The sequence below is a fragment of the Macaca thibetana genome, chromosome 6, assembly GCF_024542745.1.
Source record: "Macaca thibetana thibetana isolate TM-01 chromosome 6, ASM2454274v1, whole genome shotgun sequence".
In the NCBI taxonomy this organism is placed as follows: Eukaryota; Metazoa; Chordata; class Mammalia; order Primates; family Cercopithecidae; genus Macaca; species Macaca thibetana.
The window spans coordinates 48,750,978-48,774,029 of record NC_065583.1 but is presented as its reverse complement, the minus strand read 5'-3'; the positions used below and the strand labels follow the sequence as shown (position 1 = coordinate 48,774,029).

General features: G+C 41.1%; 1 protein-coding gene across 4 annotated transcripts in view; it reads right to left on the bottom strand.

Annotated features, from left to right (window-relative positions):
- AFF4 (ALF transcription elongation factor 4) overlaps positions 1-23,052 on the bottom strand; it is an 89,912-nt gene that overhangs the window by 45,444 nt on the left and 21,416 nt on the right. For 2 of the 4 annotated variants that reach the window (XR_007726211.1, XM_050792744.1), the window contains exons 2-5: positions 19,246-19,372; positions 16,653-17,447; positions 14,671-14,715; positions 9,587-9,673 (exon numbers count right to left, since the gene is read on the bottom strand). Coding sequence is in view for 3 of the 4 variants with exons in the window: in XM_050792744.1 (XP_050648701.1) it covers positions 9,587-9,673; positions 14,671-14,715; positions 16,653-17,447; positions 19,246-19,368 (1,050 nt within the window). In the remaining variant the exon portion in view is untranslated. Of the gene's footprint in view, positions 1-9,586; positions 9,674-14,670; positions 14,716-16,652; positions 17,448-19,245; positions 19,373-19,827; positions 19,920-23,052 lie in introns of all 4 variants that reach the window. The other 2 variants (XM_050792745.1, XM_050792746.1) reach the window with 2 other exon arrangements.

Sequence of the window (23,052 nt, the reverse complement as noted above, 5' to 3'; positions counted from 1 at the left end):
TTTTATAAAATTCCATTTATAATAGCACTAAAAAAATCAAACAGGGCCAGATACAGTGGCTCATGCCTGTAATCCCAGCACTTTGGGAGGCCAAGGTGGGCAGACCACTTGAGGCCAGGAGTTCAAGACTATCCTGGCCAACATGGTGAAACCCTGTCTTTCCTAAGAGTATAAAAATTAGCTGGGTGTGGTGGCGCAGGTCTGTAATCCCACCTACTTAGAAGGCTGAGGCTACACTGAGCCAAGATTGTGCCACTGCATTCCAGCCTGGGTGACAGAGCAAGACTGTCTCAAAAAAAAAAAAAAAAAAAAAATCAGCCAGGCACAGTGACTCACGCCTGTAAGCCCAGCACTTTGGGAGGCTGAGGCGGGCAGATCAATTGAGGTCAGGAGTTTGAGACCAGCCTCGTCAACATGGCAAAACCTTGTCTCTACTAAAAATATAAAAATAAGCTGGGGACATGGTGGACGCCTGTAATCCCAGCTACTTGGGAGGCTGAGGCAGGAGAATCGCTTGAACCCAGGAGGCAGATGTTTCACTGAGCACCACTGTACTCCAGCCTGGGCGACACAGCGAGACTCTTTCAATAAAACAAAAAGAATAACTCTGACAAAAGATGTCCAAAATCTATATACTGAAAACTACAAAACAATACTGAACGTAATTAAATTAGACTAAAATAGAGAGAAATAAGGACTCATGGGTCAGAAGACTCAATACTGCTAAGACACCAATTCTCCCCAAATTGATCTATAGATTCAACTCAATCCCTGTTAAAATCCCACAAGGCTTTTATGTTGAAATTGACGAGGTGTCCTTCTTCTTTTTTTTTTTTGAGACAGAGTCTTGCTCTGTCGCGCAGGCTGGAGTACATGCAGTGGCATCATCTTAGCTGACTGCAACCTCTGCCTCCCAGAGACTCCTGCCTGAGCCTCCTGAGTAGCTGGGATTACAGGTGTGCACCACGACGCCCCATGCCCAACAACTTTTTGTATTTTTAGTAGAGACGGGGTTTCACCATGTTGGCCAGGCTAGACTCAAACTCCTCCTTAGGTGATCCACCTGCCTTGGCCTCCCAAATTGCTGGGATTACAGGTGTGAGCCACTGTGCCTAGTCTAAAATTCTTATGAAAATGCAAATGGCCAGGCCGGGCGCGGTGGCTCACGCCTGTAATCCCAACACTTTGGGAGGCCGAGGTGGGCGGATCACAAGTTCAGGAGATCGAGACCATCCTGGCTAACACAGTGAAACCCCATCTCTACTAAAAATACAAAAAATTAGCTGGGCGCAGTGGCGGGCACCTGTAGTCCCAGCTACTCAGGAGGCTGAGGCAGGAGAATGGCGTGAATCTGGGGGGCGGAGCTTGCAGTGAGCCAAGATCCGGCCACTGCACTCCAGCCAGGGGGACAGAGCGAGACTCCGTCTCAAAAAAAAAAAAAAAAAAAGAAAATGCAAATGGCCTAGAAAAGTCAGATCTACTTTGAAAAATACTAATACAATTTGAGGATTTACATTGTAGTGACTTTACAGTAAGTCCTGAAGTCGAACCATCAAGACAGGCTCATATTGGCACCATGACAGACAAACAGGTTAATGAAACATAAAAAGTCAGAAATGCACCACACATACAGAGTCAACTACAACTGCAAAGGCAATTCAATGGAAAGAGAAGGCTTTTAAATAAAGATGCTAATTGGATATGTACATACAAGAGGATAAAACTTCATTCCATATATTGTAACAACATAGAAAAATTAGCTTAAGATAAATCATAGGTCGAAATGTAAAACCTAAAACTATAAAAAAAAATCTAGGAAAGGCTGGGCACAGTGGTACATGCTTATAATTTTAGAACTTTGGGAGGCCAAGGCAGGTGGGTCACTTTGAGCTTAGGAGTTCGAGACCAGGCTGGACAACATGGCAAAACACCATCTTTACTAAAAATATAAAAATTTGCAGGGTGTGGTGGCGCACACTTGTAATTCCAGCTATTCGGGAGGCCAAGGCATGAGAATCACTTGAGGCCAGGAGTCAGATGTTAACAGTGAGCCAAGATCACACCACTGCACTCCAGCCTGGGTGACAGAGTGACTCTCTCTCAAAAAAAATAAAAATAAAAAGTCTAGTATAACTGAGAGCAGAGTCCCAGCTATGCAGGAAGCAGAGGAGGGTGAGGATCACCTGAGCCCGCAAGTTCAAGACTAGCCAGGGCAGCACAGCGAGACCTGGTCTCTTATTTAAAAGAAAAAAAAAAAAAAAGAAGTCTAGGAAACAACATAGCAGGATTTGCGTTAGGCAAAGATTTTTCTTTTTCTTTTTTTTCAAATGGAGTCTTGCTCTGTTGCCCAGGCTGGAGTACACTGGCGCAATCTTGGCTCACTGCAACCTCCGCCTCCTGGGTTCATGCGATTCTCCTGCCTCAGTCTCCCAAGTAGTGGGATTACAGGTGCCCGCCACCATGCCCAGCTAATTTCTGTAATTTTAGTAGAGTCGGCGTTTCGCCATGTTGGCCAGACTGGTCTCGAACTCCTGACCTCAAGTGATCTGCCCACCTCAGCCTCCCAAAGTGCTGGGATTATAGGTGTAAGCCATCAGCCCAGCTGGCAAACATTTTTTTTGAGACAAGGTCTCACTCTGTCACCTAGGCTGGAGTGCAGTGGCATAATCATGGCTCACTGCAGCCTCAACCACCCAAGTTCAAGCAATCCCCCACCTCATCCTCCTAAGTAGCTGGGACTATAGGCTGTGCCACCACACCTGGCTAATTTTTACATTTTGTGTAGAGGTGGGGTCTTGCCTTGTTGACCAGGCTAGTCTCACACTCCTGGCCTCAAGTGATCTACCCACCTCAGCCTCTCAAAGTGCTAGGATTACAGGCAAGAGTCACCTCGCCCAGCCAGGCCAAGATTTCATAGACACCAAAAACATGACCTGTAAAAGAAAACACTGAAGAAGTGGACTTTATACAAATTAACATGTGTTCTTAGAGGGATACTATAAAGAGAATGAAAAGGTAGTCCACAGAGCAAGAAAACAAATTTCCAAATCACATATATGATAATGGCAATAAGAATCTGAGCCCATTTCAGGCTGGGCGCAGTGGCTCATGCCTGTAATCCCAGCACTTTGGAGGCCGAGGTGGGCAGATCACGAGGTCAGGAGATGGAGTCAATCCTGGCTAACATGGTGAAACCCCATCTCTACTAAAAATACAAAAAATTAGCCGGGCGTGGCGGCAGGTGCCTGTAGTCCCAGCTACTCAAGAGGCCGAGGCAGGAGAATGGCGTGAACCCAGGAGGCGGAGGTTGCAGTGAGCCGATATCCCACCACCGCATTCCAGCCTGGGCCACAGAGCGAGACTCCATATCAAAAAAAAAAAAAAAGAATCTTAGCCCATTTAAAAATGGGCAAAATATTCAGACACTGCAACAAAGAAGATAAGCAAGTGTCAAATCAGTACATGAAAAGATGCTCAAGATACTCTGTCTCTCAAGAAATGTAAATTGAAATCACAATGAGGTACACAGAGTAGTACTATATCAAGTGTTAGTAAGGACAATATCAAGTGTTAGTAAGGACATGGAACAAGTGGAACTCTCATATACCATTGGCAGGAATATAAAATGGTTCAACCACTTTGGAAAATAGTATGACAGTTGTTTTCTTTTCTTTTTTTTTTTTTTTTGAGACAGAGTTTCACTCTTGTTGCCCAGGCTGGAGTACAATGACGCGATCTCGGCACACTGCAACCTCCGCCTCCCTACTTCAAGTGATTCTCTTGCCTTAGCCTCCTGGGATTACAGGCATGCGCCACCACGCCGGGCGAATTTTGTATTTTTAGGAGAGACGTGATTTCTCCATGTTGGTTAGGCTGCTCTCGAACTCCCAACCTCAGGTGATCCACCCAACTTGGCCTCCCAAAGTGCTGGGATTACAGGTGTGAGCCACTGTGCCCAACATGACAGTTGTTTTCTAAATTTTTTTTTTTCCCCCAGACAGGGTCTCTCTCTCTGACCCAGGCTAGAGAGTAGTGGCATGATCTCTGCTCACTGCAGCCTCAACCTCCTGTGGTCAAGCAATCCTCCCACCTTAACCTCCTGAGTAGCTAAGACTACAGGCCTGTGCCACCATGCCAGGGTAATTTTTTAAAATTTTTTTGTGGAGACAGAGTTTCATTATGTTGCCTATACTGGTCTCAAATTCCTGGACTCAAGTGATCCTCCCACATCAACTTCTCACATTACTAGGATTACAGGTGTGAGGCATAGACACCTACCATATACCTAACCACCCCACTAACAGGATTTATAATACAGAAATAAAAGCAGGCCAGGCATAGTGGCTCACGCCCGTAATCTCAGCACTTTGAGAGGCCAAGGCAGGAGAACTGCTTGAGCCCAGGAGTTCAAGACCAGCCTGGGCAACGTGGCAAAACCTTGTCTCTACAAAAAAATACAAAAAGTAGCCAGACATAGTTGCATGCGCCTGTAGTCCCAGCTATTTGGGAGGCTGAGGTGAGAGACTGCTTGAGCCCGGCAGTTCGTGAGTGCAGTGAGCCATGATCATGCCACTGCACTCTAGTCTGGACAACAGAGATCTTGTCTTTTAAAAAAAAAGAAGTAAACGTTTATACAAAGATTTATACACAAATATTCACATCAGCTTTATTTTTAATAACCAAAAACGAGGCTGGGTGCAGTGGCTCACACCTGTAATCCCAGTACTTTGGGAGGCTGAGGCAGGTGGCTCACAAAGTCAAGAGATGAAGACCATCCTGGCCAACATGGCGAAACCTCGCCTCTACTAAAATGACAAAAAATTAGCTGGGCGTGGTGGCACGTACCCGTAGTCCCAGTTTCTCAGGAGGCTGAGGCAGGAGAATCACTTGAACTCAGTAGGCAGAGGCTGCAGTGAGCCAAGATCACGCCACTGCACTCCAGCCTGTGCAACAGAGCAAGACTTTGTCTCAAAAAAATAATAATAATTTTTTAAAGTCAGCCAGGCATGGTGGTGCATGCCTGTAGTCCCCACTACTCAGGAGGCTGACGCAGGAGGATCACTTGAACCTGGGAGGTCGAGGCTGCAATGAGCCATGATCATGCCACTGCACTGCAGCCTGGCCACAAAGTGAGACCCTGTCGCAAAGAAAGAAAGGAAAGAAAGGAAAGGAAAGAGGCCGGGCGCAGTGGCTCATGCCTGTAATCCCAGCACTTCGGGAGGCTGAGGCAGGCGGACCACTAAGTCAGGAGATCAAGACCATCCTGGCTAACATGGTGAAACCCCGTCTCTACTAAAAATACAAAAAATTAGCCGGGCGTGGTGGTGGGCGCCTGCAGTCCCAGCTACTCGGGAGGCTGAGGCAGGAGAATGGCGTGAACCCGGGAGGCAGAGCTTGCAGTGAGCCAAGATCACACCACTGCACTCCAGCCTGGGTGACAGAGTGAGACTCCATCTCAAACAAAAAAAAAAAAAAAAAAGAAAGGAAAGGAAAGAAAGGAGAGAGAGAAAGAAAGAAAGAGAGAGAGAGAGAGAGAGAGAAAGCAAGGAAGGGAGGAAGGGAGGGAGGGAGGGAGGGAGGGAGGGAGGGAGGGAAATACAGTTTTCAGTTTACTATAAACTTAGTGGTGGGCACTGTAGCTTGTGCTTGTGACACTGAAACAGAAGGATGGCTTGAAGTCAGGAGTTTGAGACCAGCCTGGGCAGTATAGTGAGACCCCCATCTCTATATAAAAGTCTGGCATGGTAGTAAGCATCTGTTGTCCGAGGTACTCAAGAGGCTGAAATGAGAGGATTGCCAGAGCTCAGGAGTTCAAGTGTATAGTGAGCTATATGACAACTGTACTCCAGCCTAGGTAAGACCAGCCTAGGTGAGACCTCAGTCTCTAAAAAAATTAAAATATAATAAATAAGTAAAATTTAATATGCACTTACCCTATGAACCAGCAATTCTACTTTTTACTATGTGACCCAGTATTTACCCAGGATAAAAGAAAACATGAATGTTTATAGATACTTTATTCTTAACAGTCTAAATCTGGAAATAACCCAAATGTTCATCAACAGGAAGCAAATGTTGGTATTTCCATATAATAAAATACTGATTGGGAACAAAAAAAGAAAAACTGGGCCAGGCGTGGTGGCTCACACCTGTGATCCCAGCACTTTAGGAGGCTGACACAGGCGGACCGCGAGGTCGGGAGTTCGAGACCAGCCTGACCAACATGGCGAAACTCCGTCTCTACTAAAAATACAAAAATCAGCAAGGCGTGGTGGTGCATGCCTGTAAGCCCAGCTACTTAGGAGACTGAGGCAGGAGAATCGCTTGAACCCTGGAGGCGGAGGTTGCAGTAAGCCGAGATCATGCCACTGCACTCTGGGAGTGAGACTCAGAGCGAGACTCCATCTCAAAAAAAGAAAAAGAAAAAGAAAAACTATGGATACAATCAAGAACATGGAAGAATTACAAAACTGTATACTGAGAAAATGAAGGTAAATATATAAAAGAAGCACATGATGTACTGATTCCATTCACATGAAATTCTAGAAAAAAAAAAACTTATCTAGAGTGACATAAAATAGACCAGAAATTGCAATAGGGACAGTGGTAGAGGCAAGGGAGACTACAAAGGAATATGAAGAAATTTGGGGGTAATGGAAATGTTCTAATTCTTAATTATGGTGGTGGTTATACAGGTGCACATATGTATCAAAACTCAAACTGCAGGCCGGGCGCAGTGGCTCAGGGATTACGCCTGTAATCCCAGAACTTTGGGAGGCAGAGGCAAGTGGATCACCTGAGGTCAGGAGTTCGAGACCAGCCTGGTCAACATGGTGAAACCCTGTCTCTACTAAAAATACAAAAAATTAGCCAGGCGCGGTGGCTCACGCCTGTAATCCCAGCACTTTGGGAGGCCGAGACGGGCGGATCACGAGGTCAGGAGATCGAGACCATCCTGGCTAACACGGTGAAACCCCGTCTCTACTAAAAAATACAAAAAACTAGCCGGGCGAGGTGGCGGGCGCCTGTAGTCCCAGCTACTCGGGAGGCTGAGGCAGGAGAATGGCGTGAACCCGGGAGGCGGAGCTTGCAGTGAGCTGAGATCCGGCCACCGCACTCCAGCCTGGGTGACAGAGCGAGACTCCGTCTCAAAAAAAAAAAAAAAAAAAAACAAAAAATTAGCCAGGCGTGGTGGTTCGCGCCTGTAATCTCAGCTACTTGAGAAGCTGAGGGAGGAAAATCACTTGAACCCAGGAGGCGGAGGTTGCAGTGAGCCGAGATCACACCACTTCACTCCAGCCTAGGCAAAAGAGCAAGACTCCATCTCAAAACAAACAAACAAACAAAAAACAAAACTCAAACTGCACATTAAATACCAGTACATTGGCCAGACGCGGTGGCTCACACCTGTAATCCTAGCACTTTGGGAGGCCGAGACGGGTGGATCACCTGAGGTCAGGAGTTCAAGACCAGCCTGGCCAACATGGTGAAACCCTGTCTCTACTAAAAATACAAAAATTAGCTGGGCGTGGTAGTGGGCACCTGTAGTAACAGCTACTCGGGAGGCTGAGGCAGGAGAACTGCTTGAACCCAAGAGGCAGAAGTTGCAGTGAGCAGAGATCACACCACTGCACTCCAGCCTAGGTGACAAGGGGAGACTCCATCTCAGGAAAAAAACCAAAATAAATAAATAAATAAATACCAGTGCATTTTGTATATGTAAACAAAGATATAAAAGGTAAGAGTGACATGGCATAAATATAGACAAAAAGTTTTTAAATCTACCTGACATCATTCACGAAGGTAAACATAAAAAATAAAACTAAAAACCACATTGAAAGAAAAATAAGAGGGTATGTTTATGATTCTAGAAAAAGAAAAGTCTTCTTTAACATTAAAAGCAAAAACTATAAAGGAAGAGAAAGATAAATTTTATTCATCAAAAATTAAAAACTTTAGACCATAAAAAGAAAAGAATCTAACTGGTAGATAAATTTTCAGCATGTATAAGAAATTATTGGAATCCAGAATTCAAACAAAACACCACAAAACAAAAAAGGAAGACCACCTAAAACTCAATAGGTAAAAAATGCAACCCAAAGGACAGTGAGAATAAGCAAATTTACCCACAAAGAAACCAAATGGATAACAAATATGTAAAGATGATGAACCTCACTAGCAATCAAGCAAATGGAATGCCATTTTCACTCAAAACACTGCTGTTTAATAATATCAAATGGTGGTGTGCATGTGTGAAACAAAAGGTAATACAAGTGGGAATACTGGCTGGTACAAATCCTGTAATAGAACTATGGAAGGAATTTGTGAGAGTATATATTAAGTATATACTCTCAACACTCAGCAATTCTACTTTTTGCTTTTTACCCTAAAGAAAATCACATGCACACAGAAGGCATGAACAAAGATACCAACTGAAGAAACATTTATAGAAATGAAAACTTGCTATCAGCTTAAATACCAAAGAGAAATAGCTAAACAAACTAGGATACATTAACACTACCGATACAATTCAAAGAAACAAAACACCTCTACATGTAGTAACATAGACAGGTCCCCAAGACCTACTGCTGACTGGTGAAAGATACAGAACAATATTATTTGTGTAGAAATAAATGAGAAAATGCTTACATGTAATGATTATACATGTATTACATGAATATAGACTTGCAAAGGTACTTATGAAAGGAGCTCTGTTGGGATGAAGGGGACGGAATTGGGGAAAGGCTATTATTAGGGGTCCTGGTCAAACTTTCACTAGGAGAATGTATTTCTGTATTATTTGTGTTAAGTGTAAATTAATACTGTTAAGTACAAGTTTAAAAAAAAAATCAATCTGCTGATTTTAAACAACCTTGGAACTGTTATCTGAGGAACCTCCTTCCATGGGACATAAGTATGGTTGCTATGTCTTATAGAAACAGGTTCTTAAAACAACAGTTTGAGAAGCCCTTACCACCTCAGGCCTACAATACCATAATAGTTTGCAATAAATATGAATGTCTTTTTTTTTTTTTTTGATAGAATCTTGTTCTGTTGCCCAGGTTGGAGTGCAGTGGTGCAATCACAGCTCACTGCAGCCTTGACCTCCCAGGTTCAAGTGATCCTCCCATCTCAGCCTCCCCAGTAATGGGGACCACAGGCATGGGCCACTATGCCAAGGTTTCGTTTTGTTTTTTCAATTTTTGGTAGAGACAGGGTCTTGCTATGTTGACCAGGGGGACGCAAACTCCTGGCCTCAAGAGAGTTTCTTGCCTCAGCCTTCCAAAGTGCTGGGATTACAGGCATGAGCCACTGTGTCCGGCTATATTAATGTCTTTTAAATCTCTCTCCCATATTGCCGTCAAAGCTTTCTTAAATACCTCTTGATCCAAGATGCTCTCAATTCTATTACCCTGCTAATTATCTTCATAACAGTTGTCACTATCTGAATTTATCTATTTATTTACTTATTTACTGTCTGTCTCTCACTAGAATGGGAATGGCAAGACAATTTTTAATCCATATGATTTTAGTCAAGCCATTTAGAGTTTTCTTACATTATGAAAGATACATTTTATTTACTTACCTTAGTTGGAAAAGGAAATTTGGAAGGTTCTGTTTTGCATGGTGTATGAATAGCCGTTAGAGGGGGAGGCCATGAATGCGTCATCTCCTGAAATGTAATTATTACAGTTTGTTTTCAACCAGGTCAAGGATAAAAATTATGCAGCTAAAAACCAGATTTGTATTTATAAATACTGGTTTCATGACAGCTCCTCCAAAATTCTACATACTTAGTCAATAAATATTAAGCACGATTGTGTGTAAGGCACTATGGTGTAGGTAGTAATAAGAAGATCAGTAAATACTCCCTGGCTTTGAGGAGTTTACAATTCAAATTATGAAACCTGTGAATAGTTACAGAAATCAGCCTGTAATCAAATACAAGGGACATAATAAAACACTAAAAAGGAAGAGCTTGCTGTGATAGTGGGAGGAAGGGGACAATGATAAAGAAAACAGCTAACATTTACTGTGTACCTTGAATGGGCCAGACACTGTGCTAAGTGTTTTACATGTTTATTACTCATTTAGTACTCACAATGACATGATGAGGTTGATACCACTATCATCCTATCTCTATTTAGGATGAAACTGAAGCACAATAGTTATTTATTCAAGGCCATACACTTAGTAAATAATGAACATTATATTTCATCCTCAAAAGTCTGGCTACAGAGTCTATATAATCGTAGAAAAAAATTGTCAGGGGAAGAAATCAGAAGAGAAATTTCAAAAACACATGAGGAGGAAAACGGAAAAGCAAGACCCTAAGTTTGATTTCATTCAATGCCTTCTGCCTAATCTTAATGCCAAATATGTCTGGGTGAGGTCTGGTAAGATTACAATGTGTATGTTAGACAAGCCAAGAAGACAGAGGTATGAGAATAAGGAGAGAGTATATTATTTCTGGCATTTAGTTCAAAGTAAGTCATCAGGTAAATTAAGGAAACGCAACAAATTAATAGTGGTATAACACCTAGGAATTTATCGCATAGCAATATCCACACAGTTTTGTAAAGATACACATACAAGGGGCTCACACTTTAAAAACTGAAACAACCTAGGTAGTCAATGTGAAAGTTGTAAGAATCAAAATGGAGTCATTAATATTTATATATATATATTAAACAAACAAAAAAAAAACACCCTGAGCTGCAAAAGATCATGAAGAAAGGTTTCTCATGCTTGTATGCCTGATAAACAAAAATGTCTACAAAAACCACAACCTTGCACAAAGGTCATCAAAACCCTAAACCAAAAAAAGACTTCCATAAAGACACCTGTCCAGCTTGTCCGACCTCAGACTGGTGTCCTCCTTACTACTGATCTTTGTAGCCAAGGATAATTATTTCAAAAACAATTACGTAATCGTCTTCATTTTTTCCTTTAAAAACCTTTGTCTCTCTTTACCTCCTTGAATGTGCACATAGACTACTATGGCACGTGTACTCCCAATGCAATGCTCTATTCCCATCATCTTTTCTTTTAGAGAGTCTCTGTTATTTAGGTTGACACCAACACAGTACAGATTAAATAAATTACCAGACATCTACAAAACAGAACACCAAGTAGACATTAAAATGAGAAATTTAACTGTTGATAGGTAATGATCTCCACAGTATTTTATTAACTGACAAAGATGAATCACAGTCTATGTCCTAGTTAATGTTTAGCTTTGGGCAACAGAATGACAGAAGGAAGAAGAGACAAAGGAACTTGATATTTTACTACTTGAACCTCTTAAAACAGCCACCTGCATATAAATGCTCTTTATCCCCTTAAAATGCTTTGTTTTTTAATAGAATTTCACTTCCTGAAATAATATTATATAATAGATTGCTTCCTACATCCAGCTCTAGAATATCAGCTCAAAGGCATAACATTATGACCACTATATTCCCAGTGGTTGACACAAAGTAGGTGCTCAATGAGCATGCCTTGAATAAATCATTTTTTCAATAAATATACATCACTTTTAGAGTAAATTTTTTTTTAAGTTCATGATGGGGCTCCTAAAAATGATATGACTACAAATACAAAGAAAATATGAAGGGAACACACACCTGAAGTTCCTTGCATACTACAGACAGGAAAGGGAAAAGGAAACAAAAACTCATAAACTCAGCTTTTTAGAATTGGCATTTTATATCTCAAATAGCAAAACTCTCAATTGAAAATTTGATTTAATACTCCAAGTATCATCAAATCACTGAGCACCTATTAACTAAAGGCCAAGTGCCAAGCCCTTGTACATATAAAATATAGATGTCAATAACATTAAAGAGATCATTAAATGTAAGAAAATCTTTCAGGTACTAATAATTCTATGCACTGTTGAGGATTCAGAGGAAAATATTTATGCTCCCTTACACTTTTTATATACATGACAACTAAGAAATGTATGACATTCAAATGAAAGAGCTGTCACTGTGGTCTCATAATCTGATATGGGGGAAGAAGGATTTCATTGGGATTCCAGGAAAAAACAATCTATATATAACTGAAGAGGTAGGAGAAATACATTCCAACCTTACTTTATTTAAGGAGGTAAAAGAGCAAGAAAGTATGTGGCTTAGGGAAACCAGTTTGGCAAAAGTGGTCATTCAGTAATGAGATAGGTTAGGATTGGCCTGCGGATATTAAATTTGGATACTATTCTTTCTATAGTCTTAGAGAGCCACTGAAAATTTTTAAGGGAAAAATTAATTTATGAAGACTGAAGTAAAGGGCCTGAAGTAAAGAATCAGGTAGCAATGCAAAAGACATATGAGCAGGGAGATTCTGGAGGCAGAAAGGCTGAATGAGGACTCAGTGTTATAATTATTGAAGCTCAAGGTGGCAGAAATGGGAAGAAAGGAATGGATATTTAAAAAACAAAAATTTTAAAAGTCTACATCCAGTTTTGCAACTACATAGAATATGAGGAAGAAATTAGAGATATTTAGGATTCTACACTTACAAGCATGGGAAAGTGGTGTACTACTAATCCAAGGAAGTCTGATAAGTATGGCTTTAGACATGTTGAGTCTGAAGCAGCAAAGAGAAATAAATCCAAATGGAAACTCAGCTAAGAAGCAATTAAGAGACAAACCAAAACCCAAAGGAGGTCAATGCAGGAGAGAAAGACTAAACAGCTGTCAAACAGATAAAACCAAGAATGGTGGAAAAGGCAAGTCAAAGAGCAGAAAGAGCAGAGGCTACAAGAATGCACCTGCACTTAAGAGATAAGAGAAGGCACAAGGGTTCCAAAAAGGGCAAAAAAAGAGAGGCAAGAAAGGTGGAAGGCAAACAAAAACAATGAAGCATAAAAACAGTCAAGGAAAGAAGAATGTTTCCAGAAGGAAAAAATAAATAGCAGAAAGAATAAAAAAGAACTCAAATGATGCCTCTGGATGGAGGGAGAAAGATAATGACCATAGAGAAACGGGTTCTGCAAAATGGCAGAGGTAAAAGGGAGATTACAGTGGACTAAAGGAAGGAATGGGAAAGAAAAGAGTGGAAGCAACCAATGCAGGTAGTCTTTCAAAGGTGTTCACAGTGAATTGTAAGTATAGACACAAATTCAGGAGCTCACAAAAAACAAAAAACAAAAAAAACAAGAAAATACAAGTAATATGTGACTCACAGTTTTCTCCACTAAGCAAAAAGTAGTCATTGTCATTCACTAATTCACTGGACTTTCTCTTTTTCTAATAGAGTAATGTACTTTTTGGTCATGTGTCAATTTTAAACATGTTTCATTAAATATCCAAAATGTTGGCTGCGCGTGGTGGCTCATGCCTATAATCCAGCACTTTGGGAGGCCAAGGCAGGCAGATAGGAGTTCCAGACCAGCCTGGCCAACATGGTGAAACCTCATCTCTACAAAAAAAAAAAAAAAAAAAAAAGTAGCCAGGCTTGGTTGCGGGTGCCTATAATCCCAGCTACTCAGGAGGCAGAGGCAGGAGAATCACTTGAACCTGCGAGGTGGAAGTTACAGTGAGCCGAGATCATGCCATTGCACTCCAGCCTGGGTGACAGAGTAAAATTCCGGTTCAAAAAGAAAAAAATGTGTAAAACAGCCAGGTGCAGTGGCTCAGGCTATAATCCCAGCACATTGGGAGGTCGGGCGGGGGGGTGGGCGAGGGGGAGTAACTTGAGGTCAGAAATTCAAGACCAGCCTGGACAATGTGGTGAAACCCCATCTCTACTAAAAATACAAAAATTAGCTGGACGTGGTGGTGGGCGCCTGTAATCCCAGCTACTCAGGAAGCTGAGGCACAAGAATCACTTGAACCCAGGAGGCAGAGGTTACAGTGAGCCGAGATCATGCCACTGTACTCCAGACTGGGCAACAGAGTGAGACTCCATATCAAAAAAAAGAAAAAAAAAAAACCAAAATGTGCAAAACTGGAAGAAAATCTATTATTGTAAGATTTGACCAGTATGTACAGATGAACAAAAGCAAAGTATTTTGATCATAATGGTTTGACTGATAACTACTGAGTTTTTTGCACTTCAAATTATTAACAGTTAAGCATGAAAAAGTACGGTTATAATTGGCTTGTTGATATTTTCCAGGCAAAGTAAGTGTTAAGATTAAAATCTGTTTTACTTAAAAGCAAAGAACGTGGCTGGGCGCAGTGACTCACACCTGTAATCCCAGCACTTTGGGAGGCCGAGGCAGGTGGATCACCTGAGGTCAGGAGTTCCAGGCCAGCCTGGCCAACATGGTGAAACCCCATCTCCGCAAAAATACAAAAATTAGCTGGGCATGATGGCGGGCGCCTGTAATCCCACCTACTCAGGAGGCTAAGGTGAAAGAATCGCTTGAATCTGGGAGGTGGAGGTTGCAGTGAGCTGAGATCGCACTATTTGCACTCCAGCCTGGGTGACAGAGTGAGACTCCATCTCAAAACAACAACAACAAAACACACAAAGAACAAAACTAGCTCTTTGAAGGCAAATGGTAAACAAAGAAGATAGTAAATTATTTATGATGGACATAATCAAGTTACAAATATAAGCAAACTGTTGCTTCAGATCCTTTGTGAAATACAGAGGGTAAGAGGGTGGCAGAGCATAAAAAATTAAAGAGATTGAAAAGATTTTTTTAAAAAAACTTACTTTTAGGATTTCATCCACACAGCTCACATCACCAGAAGCTGATGCCTTGAGAGAAAAAGCAGCACACATTAGATTTTTATCAGTAAATTTTTAGTATTTGCTTCACAGACTTCAAAACATTATTAAAAGTATTTATGACCCCATTACTCTAAATCAGTACACTGTTTAGAATCTTTGGATTAATTTCCTTAAATACAAATTTTTCAAGCACCAGAAAATTTTAATCACCAAACTATACAAAGCTGGGGGAACTTTATAGTTTGCAAATGTTTTAAGTTTTTTATCCTATATTTTAGATTATAAATAATTTTTAGAATGTAATTTCTCAGGTGTGCAGCTTGTCCAAAAATTTAAGCTTATCTATATATAAAATCTATCATGATACTGAAATACATCATTGTACATAAACAAAGTTAACCCATTTATGCCAGAGGTTGCAAATTTTTTGTGTGAAGAATCAGACCTCGGCAATGACCTTGAGCAGTAGGATATAAGTAACTCCTACGAGCTTAGCATTCCAATAATGGAACACTAAGCATAAATGGGTTAAACAAGTATTACTGAAAGATTACTAGTCTGGAACATGGACATTTTACATAGTCTTTCTAAATCACAAAAAGCAAATTGCTTATTCTAAGGCACAAACAGGAATTAGAGAGCCGAACTTCAGTCAAACTCTAAAGATCATGTTGTTTAAAGAAATGACAAATTACCATTTTACTGTTCTCTTGACAGGAGTAATTAGATAACAAATGCCACTCAAAGTGAGTTTCCCAAGGCTCCTGGAAAGACGTTTTAAACGTTTGCAAAACAGCATTTTACATTACCTGGATTCTTCTTTCCACCCTTTTGAGCTAAGAGTTGTAATTTTTTGGCTACTGACATTGTTTTCCAAATTTTTTTTAATTGCACAAACTACATGAAAAGATAAAATTTGGGGTTGGGTGCGGTGGTTCACGCCTGTAATTCCAGCACTTTGGGAGGCCAAGGCAGGCGGATCATGTGAGGTCAGGAGTTCAAGACCAGCCTGACCAACATGGTGAAATGCCATCTCTACTAAAAATACAAAATTAACCGGCCATGGTGGCACATGCCTGTAATCCCAGCTACTCGGGAGGCTGAGGCAGGAGAATTGCTTGAACCCGGGAGGTAGAGGTTGCAGTGAGCCGAGATCGTGCCATCGCACTCCAGCCTGGGCAACAACAGTGAAACTCCGTCTCAAAAAAAAAAAAAAAAAGAGAGAGAGAGAGAGAGACAAAATTTGGGCCAGGCATGATGGTCATGTCTATAACCTCAACACTTCGGAAGGCCAAGATGAGAGGATCACTTGAAGCCAGGAGTTCCAGACCAGCCTGGGCAACATGATGAGATACCCATCTTGAAAAAAAAGATATAATTTCAGCTATTTCACAATGAAATGTTCCAAAAGGCTTTGGTAAGCAATTCAATTTAAATTTCAAACCATCACTATGAACCTGGAACAGCTGTCTCCATCCTTTAAGTACAACCAGAGAAAATGATCATAGCGTTCAAAGTATACAATATTACCATTTCCACAGACCCGAAAGTCCCATTTATCATAACCATACACCATGACCTGCATCTCATTCATTAGTATCAATGTAAGCATAGAAAAGTTAATTTTGTTTTTAAACAATAAAGGTATATTGTTCTATAAAATCAAAATGCAGAAATCGAAGGTATCAATTGGTCATTCTTTTATTCTATAACTGACTTGTCATCTTAATATTTGAAAACTGTGAATGACATTTTCTCCATTTCCCAAGAGGACAAGTCAAAAGATCTACGGATCCACTTAGGAGTAACTCACAAGTCTGTCTTTACATTTTTTTTTCATCTTTCAACTTTTACATTCCTTACTATTAAGGCAAAGAAGCAGTGTTCAAGTTCAATCATAATTTCATGATCAGTCAATTGCTTCACATAGTCACAATGTTAAAAGCTCTAAATGTGTGACTTACATCCAGTGGTTGGGAAGGTATTTTCAGCTTGGTGAGATGTGCTTTGCTGCTGGGCTTCAGCTCAGTCATGCTGTTGCCGTGAGATTGGCTGCTGTAGTGCTCAGAGGACAGCTTTGGTTCCATGGACTCTTGTCCGTCCATGGGCCGCACATAGGCAGTGGGTTTCTGTAACATTGAATTGGACTTTGACATCAATGAGGGTGGGAAAGATTGATTTGAGTGCTGCCCACTTGAAAAAGGTACACGGGAAGGAGAATCCCAGTTTGCATCAGGGTCCCGAGGTGATTTGGAGCGTTGATGTTCCTTGCTATGGTGATCATTCCCATGAGACCTGGAATGACTAGAGCTTAATGAAGAAACAGCCTGGGGTTTTCCAGGGCTGGAAGAACGTGATTTGGAGTGTTCTGATCCATGCTGGCCTTTTTTCCGGCTGCTGCTCCCACTACTGTTATATGACTCACGGTCATGCCTCTGACCACTACTGTTAGTGCCACTACTGCTACCTGCACTGGTCCGCTGGCTACTATGTCCACTCTGTAAGCCTGAAGACCGCTTCTGAGACTGAGAAGTGCTGGGTGCGGGTCCTACTGGAGTCCATTTGCTACTCTGATGAGAGCCTCCATGTCTCTGTTCAAAGAAATTTGGGTTAGATTTTTCATCTGCTGATGGTGGTACTGTAGGCTTGGGAATTGCAACAAGCTTTGGTATAGATCTGTCTCCTATGAAATCCTTCATTTCATCGTAGTTTCCAAGCATACTCTGAATACGACTTGATAACTTATCTTCTTTGCTAGTCTACAAAAAATAAAAATAAAATTATACAATGAGCATAATCAGAAATAAAATATGCTTCTGAACTAATTTTCCAAACTTCGAATGGAAAGGGGCTTTTCAAAGGAAGGCTTTACCTCATATCTTAACATTAATACCTTGAAGCATACTCCAAATATATCATTCTGTAGTGAAAAAAAAAAATCATTGAAAAGTGCCTAAAAATAACCATACTAAAATATAATCCGAGCGCAGTGGCACGTGCCTGTACTTTCAGCTACCCTGTAGAGCTGAGGCAGGAGGATTGCTCGATTCCAAGATTTTGAGGCTCCAGTGCACTATGATTTCACCTGTGAACAGCAACTGCACTCCAGCGTAGGTAACATAGCAAGACTCTTGTCTTTTAAATTCACAAAGTATTTTGAAGGGCCAGGTGCAGTGGCTCATACCTGTAATCCCAGCACTTTTGGAGGCTGAGGCGGACAGATCACCTAATGTCAGGAGTTCCAGACCAGCCTGGCCAACATGGTGAAAACCCATTTCTAGCAAAAATACGTAAGTTAGCCAGACGTGGCTGGACATGGTGGCTCACACCTGTAATACCAGCACTTTGGGAGGCCAAGGTGGGCAGATCACCTGAGTTCAGGAGTTGAAGACCAGCCTGGCCAACATGGTGAAACCCTGTTTCTACTAAAAATACAAAAATTAGCTAGGCGTGATGGCAGATGCCTGTCATCCTAGCTACTCAGGAGGCTGAGGCAGGAGAATTGCTTGAACCCAGGAAGTGAAGGTTGCAGTGAGCCAAGATTGTGTCATTGCACTCCAGTAAGACTCCACCTCCAAAAAAAAAAATTAGCCGGGCAAGGTGGTGCATGCCTGCAATCCCAGCTACTCGGGAGGCTGAGGCAGAAGAATCACTTGAACCCAGAAGTCAGCGGTGGCAACGAGCCGAGATCATGACATGGCACTCCAGCCTGGACGAAAGACCGAGACTGTGTCTCAAAAAAAAAAAGTCTTTTGAAGAACAGTAAAGTAATCTGCCTTTATAAAATTACGTTCCACGGGCCAGCAGATTAGCTAACGCTTATATTTTGGCAGTTTATGAAAATATTATATTCCTTATAATTCAATGTTATAGTTACAAGCAGAAACAAAAATTTAATGAACAAGTGATACCCAAATAATTGTCTCTAACAATAGAAAAATCAGACTGATACTGAAGACACATTTATTCAAACATACTAATAATCTCCGAAACTTTGTAAACTAAGTAGCAAATGGCAGTGAGGAGTAACAAAAGCATCTACGAAATATTCATTTTTTTATTGATATCACACTTAAAGAACACCTAGGAAAAATCAAACAATGCAAATTGAGTCACAAAATTCTAATTTAATTCAAGGCTCAGAACGGTGAAGTACCCGCCCATAGTTAGTAGCACAACTAGGAAAATAGAGATAAATGTGTGAGCCAACTCAGAACACATTTTTAAGAACACAAGACAGCAATAGGAGGTGGGTTGGAAGATGACTTTTAGGGTGCTAGTAACGTTCTATTTCTTGATCTGAGTTGTATGAAGCTGTCGATGCTGTGAAAACTCTTCAAGCCATAACACCTATTTTGTGTATTTTTCTGTAAGCATAACATACTCCAAAGAAAAGTTTATCCCCAAAAGAGTATGTTCTATGTAAAGGACAGGAAAAAAAATGTTAAGTGGTATTCACAGTAATTCTTTTCTAAAATAAACATTCAAATATGAAATATTTTAAAAGCAAAAATGTCATGCTAATGGGAAAAAAACATTCACAGAAGGGCAACTTACAACTTTGTATGGCTCTGCAAAGAGAGGAGAGCTAGGTGGGAAGGCGTCTTCACCCTGCTGAATTTCCTGATTCCGCCTTTCCCGTTCTTTCATACGCAGCACATTCCGGTCTTCACGGTTCATGTTGCTATGAAAAGAAACACAGTCTTTGTATCACAAAAATAAAAGGAAAAATTAAATATTCTGTACAGATTTTGTCAGTTTAACACTTCAATCACAGATTCCCTTTTGACCTCCAAGTAAAAACAGGCATTAGTGCTGAAGCTGGGTTTTGGTAACGGTTTTATCAACATATACCAATAGTGTCTTCCACAACTATTCCAAGGAAACATTAGCCCTGAATATTAGAACCCACCCCAACAAAACACCTAACTTTATCAATGTTTGAAGTACTCTGTTATCTAAAAGCAAAAACTTGTACATTCAGAGGGAAAGTAGTATTTGAACACAAATTCTCAATATTTCCTTTTGGGCCTTCCTCTTCGGAAATCTGCCTATTCTTTGCCCTTAGAAGAATATAACCCACTCCCAACTACCACCCTTCCCCCCAGGGTCCAGTTCTTTTCTCTACTTTGCATCTACCTTATCTTGATTTCTTTTTGTCCCAAACACAGCTTCCTTGGTGTCCATCCTTATGGTAGTTTGACCTCAGCTTTGCTGTTGCTCTAGATTCCCTAAAAAACGACATTTCTGCTCTAAATATATTAATATTTCAATTAACACCTCAATAAATGGCAAATCCCAGGTTTTCAATAAATGGCAAAACTCAGGTTTGATTCCAAGTTAATCAAAAATTAACTTGGGTTAGTAACAGTAACTAAAATTGCATTGAAAAAGGAAGTCTTTGGAGTGGGGGAAAAAATGGAAGTCCGATCTCTATAATCATGACAGTTTGTCTTATTTTCACTAGAGCAAACCAAAAGAAATACAGCCGATTTATAGCAGCAAGGATTTTGGTTAAATAGACAATGGTAATAAAGGCTGTCAAACTCTGGCACTAGGGATTACCAGGGAATCTGCAACTCTTCCCTGGAGACATATTGAATAATCAGACCTGGTTTTGTTTTTTTTTAAAAAAAAAGTCCCACCGGAGCCCAGAAGGAAACAATCAGGTTATATGTGTGGAGCATTTCTGGCCTATAATTCATAAATCTAATCAGAAAATTAAAGTTCATCAGAAACTGTAATTATAAAATTAGAATTAGTAACAAAACCAGTATTATACTCTTTTTTTTTTTTGGAACACAGTCTTGCTCTATTATCCAGGCTGGAGTACGGTGGTGTGATCTCTCAGCTCACCACAACCTATGTCTCCCGGGTTCAAGCGATTTTCCTACCTCATTCTCCTAATTTTTTTATTTTTAGTAGAGACAGGATTTTACCATGTTGGCCAGGCTGGCCTGAACTCCTGACCGCAAGCGATCCTCCCGCCTTGGCCTCCCAAAGTGCTGGGATTATAGGCATGAGAGCCACCAAGCCTGCCTCAATACTGTACTTTTGAGGCCTTTAATCAGTGGTTAGAATTAGTGAAAGCAAACATTTAAAATTAAAACTTCCTGATTTGCATACTAAGTGTCATGCAATAAAAGCAATTTAATGTTTAGAAAAAAAAAAAAGAAGGGACCCCAGGTGGGAGGATCACTTGACCTGCCTAGCCAACATGACAAAACCACTAAAAATAAAAAAATTAGCCAGGTGTGGTGGCACACGCCTGTAATCTCAGCTTCTTGGGAGGCTCGGGCAGGAGAATCACTTGAACCTGGGAGGCAGAAGTTACAGTGAGCCATGATTGTGCCACCCCTGGACTCCAGCCTGGGAGACAGAACAAGACTCTGTCTCCCAAAAAAAAAAAAAAATGTTCTAAGTGTTTCAGATATGTTTTCAAATTGTTTTGTATGTGTACAATTTTCTAATAAGCTTAAACAGGATTTCTTTGGTTTCGTTAGTACTTAGCACTCTACAGAACCACAAAAAGTATTTCAATCTTTCTTTAAAAAATACCACAAAACTTAAATATTCATAAAACAAAACCAAAGAACATATTATACTCCATCACATTTGAACCTAGTAATAGTTTTATATCACTAACAACCATGCTTCAAATAGGCCTCTTGGGTTATGGTTCTGCCAACATACCTGAGAGACTAAGGAGTATGTTAACTACCAATTTCCTTAAATTTTAATCCTGAAAAATCTGAAAACTTTTTTTTTTTTTTTTGAGACGAAGTCTCGCTCTTGTCCCCCAGGCTGGAGTGCAATGGCACGATCTCAGCTCACTGCAACCTCCACCTCCCGGGTTCAAGCAATTCTCCTGCCTCAGCCTCCTGAGTAGCTGGGATTACAGGTGTCTGCCACCATGCCCGGCTAATTTTTGTATTTTTAGTAGAGATGGGGTTTCACCGAGTTGGCCAAACTCCTGGTCTCAAATTCCTGACCTCAGGTGATCCGCCCACCTTGGCCTCTCAAAGTGCTGGGATTACAGGCGTGAGCCTGAAAACTTCTTTAAAGTATGGTTTAAGGCTAGGAGCGGTAGCTCACAACTGTAATCCCAGCACTTTGAGAGGCCGAGGCGGGCGGATCACTGGAGGTAAGGAGTTCAAGACCAGCCTGGCCAACACAGTGAAACCCCATCTCTACTACAAAATACAAAAAAAGTAGCCTGCCAAGGTAGCAGGTGCCTGTAATCCCAGCTACTCAGGAGGCTGAGACAGAAGAATTGCTTGAACCTGGGAGGCGGAGGCTGCAGTGAGTCAAGATTGTGCCACTGGACTCCAGCCTGGGTGACAACAGCAAGACTCCATCTCAAAAAAATAAAAACAAAAAATAAAGTATGATTTAATTTTATAGATTGAGCAGCACTAAAATCATCATTCAGGAAATATTTCTATATCTCTTGTAAAAATAGGTGATTCCCATAATAAAATTATTTCTGTAATTCAACACCAAAGAAACTGTTTTTTTTTTTAACTGGCTACCAGGAAGCTAAGAACTAAATTAACTCACTGTAATAATTAGGTCGGGTGCCGTGGCTCACTACTGTAATCTCAGCACTTTGGGAGGCTGAGGCAGGCGGATCACCTGAGGTCAAGAATTCAAGATCAGCCTGGCCAACATGGTGAAACCCCATCTCTACCAAAAATACAAAAATTAGCCAGGCGTGGTGGCAGGTGCCTATAATCCCAGCTACTCGGGAGGCTGAGGCAGGAGAATCACTTGAACCCGAGAGGCAGAGGTTGCAGTGAGCCAAGATCGCACCAGTGCACTCCAGCCTGGGCGACAGAGCAAGACTCCACCTCAAATTTAAAAAAAAAGTAAGCAATCAACTCTTCAGAAAATACCAGCTGGGTGTCCTCTATCTCCTACCTAGAGATAATGTCAGACCCCATAGGTTGAGTGAGGGTTCAGTCCCTAAGGCTGCCCCCCACTGTTGATGTCAATCCCAAGTCCCAGGTTGTTTTACCTGTGCTTCTGACCAACTGGCTAAAAATCGGGATTCTGCAATCCCTTCCTTTGGTTTTAATAATTTGTTAGAGAAGCTCACAGAATGAATGGAAACCTGGTCACTGGACTCTTACAAACGTTATTTTAAAGGATATAAATAAACAGTAAAATAAAGAGTTACAGAGGTGAGATGTACAATGTTGTAGGAGCTTCAACTCCCTTGGAGAATGGTGTGCCACCCTCTCAGCACATTAACATGTTCTAGCTTACCTTTCTGGAAGCCTCCTAAACTCAGTCCTTTTGACCTTTTTTTTTTTTTTTTCCCAAGACGGGAGTTTCGCTCTTGTTGCCCAGGCTGGAGTGCAA